At 42.9% G+C, this 12,433-nt stretch overlaps 1 protein-coding gene across 1 annotated transcript in view; it reads right to left on the reverse strand.

Annotated features, from left to right (window-relative positions):
- LOC144260005 (meiosis-specific coiled-coil domain-containing protein MEIOC-like) overlaps positions 1 to 8,705 on the reverse strand; it is a 45,891-nt gene extending 37,186 nt beyond the window's left edge. Inside the window, exon 1 of the mRNA XM_077808455.1 lies at positions 8,578 to 8,705. Within this exon, the coding sequence (XP_077664581.1) occupies positions 8,578 to 8,637 (60 nt within the window). The 5' untranslated portion in view covers positions 8,638 to 8,705. The remainder of the gene's footprint in view (positions 1 to 8,577) is intronic.
- Positions 8,706 to 12,433: the final 3,728 nt, after the last annotated feature.

Genomic DNA, 12,433 nt, shown 5'->3' on the forward strand with positions numbered 1-12,433 from the left:
CTGCTTGGTGCAATGGTATCAGATCTCATGAGACATCTATAGCCTTATAGGTGGTACTAGTGAGTGCTACACATAGGTACCAATGACACAGGGAAAGATAGGGGGAGAGGTCTTGGAGGCCAAATTTAGGCTGCTAGTTAAGAAATTAAAGTCAAGGACCTCCATGGAAGCATTTCAGAGAATGCTACCAGTTCCATGTGCAGGGCAGTATAACAGGCAGAACTGCAAGGTCTAAATGCATTGATGAGATGATGGGTTAAGAATGAGATTAGGTTTATTAGGAACTAGGGGAACCTTTTGGGGAAGCCTTTTAGTATATGAGATGGATGGGCTCCACCTTAATCAAAATGGAAGCAGACTGCTGGCATGTAAAACTAAAAAGGTTGCTGAGGATTTCTTAAAGTAAGAGCTGGGGAAAGCCAACAGTTGAGGAGCAGCACACAATTTAGGTGGTGATATCCCTTAAGGATGAATATATTAAAGGGTGAACTCTGTATCCTAGTTTAGAAGTAGGAAAGAAATTGGTAAAATACAGGTAGTAGCTAGTGAGCAACACTCAAACATAAGAGTCCCATTTAAACACAGTCCAAGAAATTAAACATTGACAAAATATATAAGTGCTTATATACAAATACTAGAAGTCTAAATACTAAGATAGGGGAACTAGAATGCCTGGCATTAAATGAGCACATTGATATAATAGGCAATGCAGAAACTTAGTGGAATGAGAATAATCAGTGGGATATGATAATACCAGGGGACAAAATATATAGGAATGACTGGGTAGGTAGCGCTGGTGGGACAGTGGCACTATGCTAAAAAAGTATAGAGTCAAATAAGGTAAAAATGTTAAATGGTTCAAACTGTACCATAGAATCTCGATGGATAGAAATTCCATGCTTGAATAATAAGAGCGTAGCAGTAGGACTATACTACTGACCACCTGACCAGGATGGTGACAGTGACTGTGTAATGCTAAGGGAGGTTAGAGAGACTATAAAAATCAGAAAACACAATGGATGATTTCAACTATTCGCATACTGACTAGGTAAATGTCACCTCAGGCATGATGCAGAGATAAAACTTCTAGATACTATGAGTGACTGCTTCTTGGAGCTCCTAGTCCTTGAACCTACAAGGGGAGAGGCAATTCTTGATTTAGTCCTCAGCTGAGCACAGGATCTGGTCCTGAACTGCTCATTAATAGCAACCATAATGTAATTAAAGGTAGCAGCCTTGTAGGGGAGAAAACACCAAAAGATACCCCACCACAGTAACATTTAACTTTAGAAAGGGGAACTACAAAAGAATGAGGATGCTAGTTAGATTGAAATTAAAAAGAGCAGTCAGAAGGGTAAAATGCCTGCAAGCAGCACGGAGAATACTTCAAAAAACCATAATAAATGCTCAGATTAAATGTATAACCCAAATAAAAAAAAGATAATATGAGGACCAAAAGAATTCTGCCATGGCTAAACAGCAGAATAATGTAGGCTATTAGAAGCAAAAAGGCATCCTTTAAAATTTGGAAGTCAAATCCTAATGAGGAAAACAGGAAGGAAGGATCACTCATTCTGGCAAGTAAAATGTAAAAGTATAATAAGGCAGGCCATGAAAACATTGGAGAAGCAACTTGCTAAAGACGTAAAAAGCTAACAGTAAAAAAATTTTCAAGTACAGAAGCACAAAGCCCGACAAACAAGCAATGGGGCCACTAGACGACAAAGGGGTTAAAGGAGCCCTCGAGGAAGACAAGACCATCGTAGAAAAGCTAAATTAATTATTTGCATCAGTCTTCACTGCAGAGGATGTGAGGGAGATACCTTCATCGGAGCTAGTTTTTGGGTGACAAATCAGCCATCCCAAATACTATCCCAAATTGTTGTGTCAATAGAAGAGGTTTTCCAACAAATTGACAAATTTAACAGTAATAAGTGACCAACACCAGATGGCATTCACTCAAGAATTATGGAGGAACTCAAATATGAAATTGCAGAACTACTAGCTGTCATATGCAATCTATCACTAAATTCAGTCTCTGTACCAGATGACTGGAAGGTTAGCTAATATAACATCAATTTTTAAACATGACTTCAGAGGAGATCCTGGCAATTACCGGCCAGTAAGCCTAACTTCAGTACTGAGAAAACAGGTAGAAACTATAGTAAAGAACAGAATTTTCAGACACGTAGATAAACAATTTATTGGGGAAAAGTCAACACAGCTTTTGTAAAGGGAAGTCATGCCTCACCAATCTATTAGAATTCTTTGAGGGAGTCAACAAGCATAGGAATAAGGGAGATCCAGTCAATATAATGTACTTGGATTTTCAGAAAGCTTTTGACAAGGTCCCTCACCAAAGGCTCTTAAGGAAACTAAGTAGCCATTGGATTAAAGGGAAAGCCCTCTCACGGATCAGTAACTGGTTGAAAGACTGGAAACAAAGGGTAGGAATAAATGGTCCATTTTCACAATGCAGAGAGGTGAACAATGGGGTCCCACAAGGATCTGTGGGACCTGTGCTGTTCAACATATTCATTAATGATCTGGAAAAGGGGGTGAACAGTGAAGTGGCAGTGTTTTCAGAAAATAAAAAATTATCAGGATACGGTAGTTAAAACCAAAGCAGACTGTCAAGAATTAGGAGCATCTCACAAAACTGGGTGACTGAGTGGCAACAACATGGCAGATGAAATTCAGTGTTGATAAGTGCAAAGAAATGCACATCAGAAAAAATAATCCCGATTATACATATATAATGATGGTTCTAAATGAGCTGTTTCCACCCAAGAGAGAGCGAGACATTGGAGTCATGTGAATAGTTCTCTGAAAAAATATGCCCAATGCATAGCAGTGGTCAAAAAGACAATAATGTTAGGAACTACTAGGGAGGGGACAGAAAATATCTTAATGCCAATGTTTAAATCCACAGTCTGCCTATACCCTGAATACTGCCCAGTTCTAGTTGCCCTATCTCAAAAAGGATGTTGTGGAACTGGAAAAGGTTAAGAGAAGAGCAAAAACATGATCAAGGGTATATGGAACAGCTTCCATATGACGAGAGACTAAAAAGATTAGGGTGTTCAGCTTAGAAAAGAGATAACTAAGGGGAGGGGGGATATGATAGAGATCTATAAAATGGTATGAATGGTACGGAAAAAGTGGATAGAGAAGTGTTATTTATCCACAATACAGAAACCAAGGATCACCCAATTAAATTAATAGGCAGCAGGTTTAATACAAATAAGAGGAAGTACTTTTTCCACACAACCAACCTGTGGAACTCATTGCCAAGGGATGATGTGATGGCCAAAAGTACAGGGTTCAAAAAAAGAACTGGATAAGTTCATGGAAGATATGTTTTTATAATAGCCATTGATGGTCCTAAGAACGGCCATACTGGGTCAAAACAAAGGTCTGTCTAGGCCAGAATCCTGTCTTCCAACAGTGGCCAATGCCAGGTGCTTCAGAGGGAATGAACAGAACATAATTATCAAGTGATCTATCCCCTGATTAGCCAAGATGGTCAAGGACGCAACCCCATGCTCGGGGTGATCCTATACCTCTGACTACCAGAAGCCAAGAGTGGAAGACAGGAGTAGATCACTCCATGATTACCCTGTTCTGTACATTGCCCTTGAAGTTTTGGTATGGGCCAATGTCAAAGACAGGATACTGGGCAAGATGGACCATGGTCTGATCCAGTATGGCAGTTCTTTTGAATCACAGAATATCAGGGTTGGAAGGGACCTCAGGAGATCGTTAGAAGCTGAAGGGGTTGGTTGACTTTTCACAAGTGCACACCATACCAAACACTCCACTATATATGGTAACTTGATGCTGAGTTAGCATGTTATTTTCTATGTACGGTTTGCAGTCCAGGAGGCCACAGATTATTTCTGTTCTTAATAAAACCTTTGGCAGCATCTACACTACCAAGTGTTTTGCCAATTTTCAGCAATAGTGCACCTGAACCAATGTAAGCACTAGTGTATATCACACTTGAGTGTTTCCAGCATTGTGCCCTGAACCAATACTCTGACCAAGAATTCGTAGACTGTAAAGCCAGACAGAACCATTGTGATCACTAGTCTTACCGCCTGTATAATACAGGCCATATGACTTCTCTGAATTAATTCCTGTTTGAACTAGAGCTTATATTTTAGAAAAAAACATCCAATTGTGATTTAAATATTGCTACTGATCGAGAATCCACCACAGCCTTTGGTAAGTTGTTCCAATGGCGAATTGCCCTTTCTGTGAAAAAAAAACTGCACCTTATTCATTATTTACTGTGTATTACTGTAGCTCTTAGGAGCCCTAATTCCAGTCTAAATTTGTCCAGGTTCAACTTCCAGCCTTTGGCTCTTGTTACACCTTTATCTACTAGATTGTCCATGATCAAATTTCTGTTCCCCATGTAGGCACTTATAGACTGTGATTTAAGTCACTCCTTAATCTTCTCTTTGTTCAACTAAACAGACTGAGTTCCTGGAGTCTATCATTATACAGCATTTTTTCCAATCTTTTAATCATTTTGGTGGCTCTTCTCTGAACTCTCTCTGATTTATCAACATCTTTTTTTGAGTTTTTGACACCAAGACTGCATGTGGCAGGCACACAAGTGCCAAATATTGAGGTAATATAACCTCACTACTTCTTGTCACAATTACACATCCAAGGATCACATGGTATTACAGCAGGTGTTCACGTTCCACTGATTATACATCATGACTCCAAAGTCTTTTTCAGAGTCACTGTCCGCTGTTCTCCAATTAGGGCCTACGTTTTTTATTCCCAGATATATACATTTACATTTGGATGTATTAAAACACATTTTATTAATTCAAAGCACAGTTCTGCAAATGCTAATCTATATAGCTCTTATATAGATACTAAAAAAACAAGCATTAACTTAACTGGTGCAAACATGAGTGCTGATGGCTACAAATAAAGTTTGACAGCAGAATTTCATACCTGTTTGACCCCAGCACGGAAGGGGGGGACAAAAGATGAAAACATTAATCTACTAAAAAATCTATTCATTCAAATATCATAATTTCCACTGCATCATAGGTTTGAGAATAGTACTTTACAGAAATATAAGAAAATACACAGTCCCTGCTCTAAAGGGCTTACAACTTACCTAAAAGCAAAATAAAAACTTGAAACTGACAGAGCCATCAAAATGAAATTTGAGATACTGCAGTTGACACTAAAAATTTGCAAAAAGAAAAGGAGTACTTGTGGCACCTTAGAGACTAACAAACTTATTTGAGCATAAGCTTTCGTGAGCTACAGCATCCGATGAAGTGAGCTGTAGCTCACGAAAGCTTATGCTCAAATAAATATGTTAGTCGCTAAGGTGCCACAAGTACTCCTGTTCTTTTTGCGGATACAGACTAACACGGCTGCTACTCTGAAAACTAAAAATTTGATAAACTTTAAATTTATGAACTGGTGGGGAGTGTATTCCAGAATCTGTTTTTTTAAGAGTGGATACTAGATTTATTAACGACACACAGACACTCCCCACCCCAAAACAGTATGCAAAGCCCCCTATTGGCTCTGCACAAGTAAGTAAACATAGTTGTGCTTCATCAATGATGGCTGTGAAAAAATCAGTCAAGAAATGCCAGCAAGTTCTACTGCACTAAGACCATAGGGAAGAAAAAAAAAATGCATGCCTGATGCAAAAGATATCATGAACAGCAGAGAACAAACCACACTCCCACATTCTATATATAGTAGGTTTTATAGAATGCAAGCCTCCACTCATAATCTTGTCTAGCAAGTTAGTTGGCTCAAGATTTACAAATGCTTTAGCTTAACAGTAATGGTTGACTGAAATATTCAAATATCTACAAATATCTGAAAGTGCTTGTCTAGCAGTTTTTGTACCAATTTAAATCAGGAAAAAAACCTATTCAGTTAAATCGATTCAACCACCTAAACAATGAGGAGTCCGGTGGCACCTTAAAGACTAACTGATTTATTTGGGCATAAGCTTTCATGGGTAAAAACATGCATCTGAAGAAGTGGGTTTTTACCCACAAAAGCTTATGCCCAAATAAATCTGTTAGTCTTTAAGGTGCCATCAGAATCCTCATTGTTTTTGTGGATACAGACTAATACGGTTACCCCTCTGATACTCAACCACCTAGTATACATGTAGTTATACCAATAGAAGAGTGATCATATTGTACTTAATCAGTACAGCTCCCTATTGTGGATTTAACTGAATCGGTACAAAAGCTATGTGTAGACACAGCTTTAACTGTTACCAGCAATCCTTAGATTTTCCTTGCTTTTTTCAACATTAGAGATAATGGAATGAGAACAGCCTTCCATTTTCTAACTGCAATATTTCAAAAGTGAATGTGAAGGATAAAATGCATTTAAATTTTTATTTCAGGTTCAGTAAATGCTATTTTATTCCCCTCAGCATTCTCTTAACATCTGATGTTTCAGCACAAATGACTCCTGTCTCCTTGTACTGTAGTTCAAGCTTTTGTACTTGTTTACTTCACAACTCTCCTCTGACATCCCTCTGTTCAGAAATGTCACTATTTTCTGTAGCCCACCACCTCTCACATTCTTTCACTTCTCCCTATAACCTCTTAACAGATTTTTGGCAGGAATATGTATGATAGAGATGGGGAAAGGAAGATGCTTCTTCATTTTCACATATAAATATATATAATTTACCATATAAGAACAAGTCACAGCCCTCATTTATACTGTTTTGCAATATCAATAAAAGGCACAAAGGTATCCTCTTGTCTTCAAAACTGCATAACATCCTTGAATGTTTAACATCAGTTCTTCATGAAACAGATTTTAATATTTATCCACACCCTAGTGATTTTAGAAATAATTCAGAGTCTAGGCTGTCCAACCACCACTAAATCCATATATACAGTAGGAGCACTTCACCCGTATACAAAAAGTGGTACACTATACCAGCAAAAAGAAAAGGAGTACTTGTGGCACCTTAGAGACTAACCAATTTATTTGAGCATGAGCTTTTCTTTTTGCGAATACAGACTAACACGGCTGTTACTCTGAAACCTGTCATTATACCAGCAAGGTGCTCCTAACTTATACAGGCAAAGATGCACTTTTACTGGTACAGCTTATTCCACCCCTTGTTTCCGTGAGCAAAACAAGCTATACCAATAAAACTGCACTTTCTGGCCAGCATAATTGCATCTGCCAGCAGCTATGTTAGTCAGGGACCATACCCCATCCCAGATGAACAGAGCTAGGCCAGCAGAAGTCTGTAGATAAACATGGCCTGAGAGACACTTTAAAACTTGTGGCAATAGATAACTTCCCCCAATTACACTTTCAATAAGATGGGAAGATACATCAACAGTCACCCCTGTACAGCGCTTAAAGCGGTGTGAAAAAAGCATGAGAGGGGAAGAGTGCCATACTTTGGTAGCAACAGCTTCAGGAAGTGATTAAAGTGCGCCCCTCAATGACGCAGCTTGATTTTTAATTGCTTTTTCCAGGTCTGCAAACACTACCCCCAACAAACCCTTTCAGCACTATGGCGGGAAGGTATGAACAGGAGCTAGTGGGCACTAGGGCAGGGGAAGCAGGGAGGGTGGACGACTGGCAAGACCCCCAGCAGCGGGCAGAAAATTGGGTTACCCATTGCCACCACCAGTGCTGTTGGAGGGGTCAGTACAGCGTGGCAGCCGCCAGCCCCAGCCCCAGGTAGATACCACAGTGATGGGCACTTCGAAAGCCCCGAGAGGACGCCCTGGGAGCAGGATGGGGAGTGTGTGTGCGTGCGGGGGTCACTGCCCCAAGAGGCAAAGGGAAGGGAGCAGCCCAGCCCCCCACAGCCAGAGAAGTGTGTGTGGGGGGGTGTCACTACCCCAACAGGCAAAGGGAAGGGAGCAGCCCAGCCCCCCACAGCCAGAGAAGTGTGTGTTGGGGGGGGGTCACTGCCCCAAGAGGCAAAGGGAAGGGAGCAGCCCAGCCCCCCACAGCCAGAGAAGTGTGTGTTGGGGGGGGTCACTGCCCCAAGAGGCAAAGGGAAGGGAGCTGCCCAGCCCCCCACTGCCAGAGAAGTGTGTGTTGGGGGGGGTCACTGCCCCAAGAGGCAAAGGGAAGGGAGCTGCCCAGCCCCCCACTACCAGAGAAGTAAGTGGAGGGGTGGCTATCACACCTGCCCCAATACCTGAGGCGAGGGGAGCACCTGCCCCCCCCCCGTGGAGCAGCAAGGCGCACCCGTCCCGCCTGCCCTGGAGGAGGAAGCCCGACTCTGACCCGCAGCCGCCCGGAGTACAAAGGGGGAGGGGGAGCCCCAGGGAGAAGTATGCATCCGCTGAAGTGAGCTGTAGCTCAGGAAAGCTTATGCTCAAATAAATTGGTTAGTCTCTAAGGTGCCACAAGTCCTCCTGTTCTTTTTGCGGATACAGACTAACAGGGCTGCTACTCTGAACTAGATCAGCAGGACACTCCCCCCGCCCCCAGCCAAACTGGCCTCCTGGCTCCGCCCACCGGAGACCAGGAGGCTCCTGTCCGATCCCTTCCCGGGGGAGAAGTGGGGCTTGGCCTCACCTCCGGCCAAGAGGCCTTCGCGAAGCGGGGAGCCTGCGGCTCGGCGCTAGCAGCCACCATCTTACCCCTCCTCCACCCCTTCGCCCGGGCGCGGGATGGTGGCGCCCGCCGAGCCCACTTCACCCACGGACAGGTGAGCGGCTCCCCAACCGCCCCGCCCCGCGTCGGGCGCGAGGCGAGGCGGGAGCCAGGCTGGGGGAAGGTGGGGGCGGAGCAGCTAACTGTCTCTCTCAGCGCGCGCTCCTTCCCACCCTCCCGGTCGCCCAATCTGCGAGCAGAGCGGGATGAAGAGCGCGCGGGAGGGGACGGAAAAGCTCCTTGACAACCAATGGAGGACGGGGCGGGGTGGCTGAGAGTGGGATAAATTATTGTGGGAGGCGGGGCCTGAGACGAGCACGGTTCGAAGGGGCGCAGTGTGAGGGGCCTGGGACGAACCATTTCAGAGTTAGAAGAGAGGGGGATTGAGGGCAAACCATTTCAGGGTGAGAAGGGTGTATGCGGCGGGGGGAGGGGCAAACCCTATCAGGGCTAGAAGGGTGTATGCGGCGGGGGGAGGGGCAAACCCTGTCAGGGCTGGGAAGGAAAAGAGGGGGTTGGGGCAAACCATTTCAGCGGCAGTGGGAGGGGGAGAGAGGGAAGTGAGGGTAAACCATGTCGGGTCAGAATGGGGCCGGGGTTTGAGATGACGCATTTCATGGTTTAGAAGAATTTGGGAGGGGGTTGGGGCAAACCATTTCAGGATTAGAAGAGAGTGCGGGGGAGTTGGAGCAAACCACTACAAAGGGTAGGAGCAGCGTGCCCACACCAGGAGTTACTTTGTGACCCAAGTACAGGGCCTGGGCTATGGCCTTGTTTCCTCACCCAGCTCCAGTTGTCATGGTGCTCACAGCTCCATGCCCAACTCCTGGTGTGAAATGAGAAGCGGGGGGCCCATTCTCAGCAGCCAAGTGTGTGCCTGTGAAAGCCACTGTCAGTGTCTGCACTAACTGGCTGCAGTGGGGCCAGGTGCAGGGCAGCCATCAACCTGCAGGCTGGGTTGATGCTGCACTCACCTGCTTATTGTGGAAAAATTTCTTGGCTTTCTGTGTTTCTAAATCAAAAGCAGTCAAACCCTTAGATGCATGTTCCACCCACATCCCACCCGCCAGACTTCCCCTTACAGCTGGGGTCACTCGGTGCAAAGACTGAAGGTGCAATCCATCCCACGCGCGGAGTGAGATTGGGAACCTGAGAGCCAGCTGTGGACCAGGACCCACAGCACAGAGATGTAACTGCAGTAAGAGTCCTGCTCGAGCCTATGATGGAGCATGCCAGTGCGTACAGAATCATCACTGAATTTAGCTGCTAAAATCTAAGAAATCTCTACTAAACTTGCATGAACTGTGATTGAAAATTTTCAAAGGCTTATATCTTGCACAAATTTGGCCAGATTTTTAGGGAGACAGCAAAAGGCACAACCTTGATATAAAGGCCACTCACTCCCCGTCAAATTTCAAGTCCCTTCTCCAACACATAGACTTTAAGGACAGAAAGGATCATTATGATAATTTAATCTGACCCCCTACACCTGACAGGCCACAGAACGTGACCCACCCACTCCTGTAAACAGGCCCATAACCTCTGGCTGAGTTACTGAAGTTCTCAAACCTTGATTTAAAGACTTCAAGTTACAAAGAATCCACAATTCATTCTAGTTCAAACCAGCAAGTGACCCCCTGCTGTAGATGATGGTGAAAACCCCCCACGGTCTCTGCCATCTGACCTAAGGGAAAATTCCTTTCTGACCCCAATTGTGGCAATTAGGTAGACCTTATCCTTAACTTCTCTCTCTTTCAGAATTTGTTCTAAGACCTTGCATACAGTTCAGGTCAAACTAACTGGCCAGTAGTTCACTTTTTTCCCCTTTCATAAATAGGGGTATTGTATTTGCAATTCTCAAGTCAGAGTAGAACCCCCGAGTTTAGAGATTCATTAAAAATCCTTGCTATTGGGCTTGCAATTTCATGTGCCAGTCCCTTCAATATTCTTGGAGGGAGATTATCAGGGCCCTCCAATTTAGTCCCTCTAAACTGTTTGAGTTTGGCTTCCACATCCTTCTTCCATTAGCCACTGCCCCCAAGTTCCTCATTACCCTATTAAAAACTGAGGCAAAACATTCATTTAGGTGTTGGATCACACCTAGATTATTTTAAATCTCCTCACCATCCTCAGTGTTTAGCGGTCCCACTTCTTCTTTCCTAGTTTTCTTTATATGGCCAAAGACTCTCTTACTATTTGTTTTAATTTCCTGTGCAAGGTCCAACTGTGCTTGGCTTTTGACAGTTCTCATCCTCCCCAACTTTCAGACCTTTAAATGGTAGCTGATCCATCCCTTCTTCCATTCCTTATAGAATTCCTTCTGCTTTTTAATTAACTATTTGAGATGGTTGTTCATCCAATTTCATCTGCAACCCTTCTCTACACTTTTCTCCTTTCTTGGGTTGCAGGGTTTTGCAACTTTGACTTAAAGCAATTCCAAGCCTCCTCCACGTTAGTCCACTCCACTTCTCTAACTAATTTCCTTAATTTTCTAAAGGTTTACCCATTTGAAATCCAGGACTCTAGTTGCCAACCTATGTTTGTTTATCCTTCCATTTAAGTTAAACTGAATTAACTCATAATCACTCAAACTAAGGTTGTCTTCTACAAACAATTTTTCTATGAGGTCCTTGATACTTACCAATACTAAATCTAAAACGGTATCACCTCTTGTTGGTTCGGTGACTGTTTGGTGAATCAATCTGTTGACTTTCACATCGAGGAATATCTGGGCCCGACCATTATTAGAAGCACTAGTCCTCCAAACTATATCTGGGAAATTAAAGTCTCCCATAATCACTCAATTCCCAGTAGCATTTATTTCATTAAAAATAGTAGAGCTCCCTATCCATATCCAAACGGGATCCTGGAGGGGTCTGTAGGAGACCCCAAGCACTATCCCAGTAGAGCCTTTGTTATCTTTTTTCCCCATGGAGGTGCTAGATTTTAACAGGCAAAACAATGTATTTTTCCCTAGCATCATTCTTGGAAATGGATTAATTGTTGTGGCTGAAATTTCCGCAAACATTTAGTCGATACCACTGGCCACAGAAACCTGGCATGGAAAATTTCAGCCCAGACAGTAAAAGTTTGCAAAAGTTATAAGAAACTGAAAACAGAGTCTTATAATGGAAAGTGTTGAACAATTTTAATAATAGGTGGTCCTATCAGCCCTGCCTTTAATAATGTGTTTTAGTGGCAGTGTGCTTGCAGTGATGTGTTTTTCTCTCTGTAGTGGTTGTTTTCTTAATTTTTGGTGAGATTAGTCATTGAAAGACGTAGTGAGAAAACATCAAACATTTTAGTTCATGTGAAAAACAGTGGAGGGAAAAAGAAGTCCACTGGTTATTTTCCATTTTTTGACCACTTCAGGTTAAATTTAATTTAAATTACATGTCTCCAGAGAGTAATAGAGTTATCTATTTCATTTCAGTCAGTCTAATAATTTATTTTAAGATTAATAGAGTACCTCTAATTATTTACCACCTGTAAGGTATATTTCAATGCAACCTCATAACAAGCAAAGCCATTTTTTCCTAACTTTGGTGCCTAACTGGAAGTGCTTAAGTGCATGAATAAGCATGTAACTAAAGCAGTTAGATTTTCAGAAGTACTGAACACACACAGCTCCCTTTGATACCAATGGGTGTTGCTTAACATGTCTGACAATCAAGCCACTTTCAGTTAGTTGCGTATATTATGTGTTTAGGTGTCTAACTTTAAGCATCCACATTTGAAAATTGTGATCTGTGTTTATTAAAAAAAAATATATATCCAG

Source organism: Eretmochelys imbricata, chromosome 2 (assembly GCF_965152235.1).
Source record: "Eretmochelys imbricata isolate rEreImb1 chromosome 2, rEreImb1.hap1, whole genome shotgun sequence".
Classification (NCBI taxonomy): domain Eukaryota; kingdom Metazoa; phylum Chordata; order Testudines; family Cheloniidae; genus Eretmochelys; species Eretmochelys imbricata.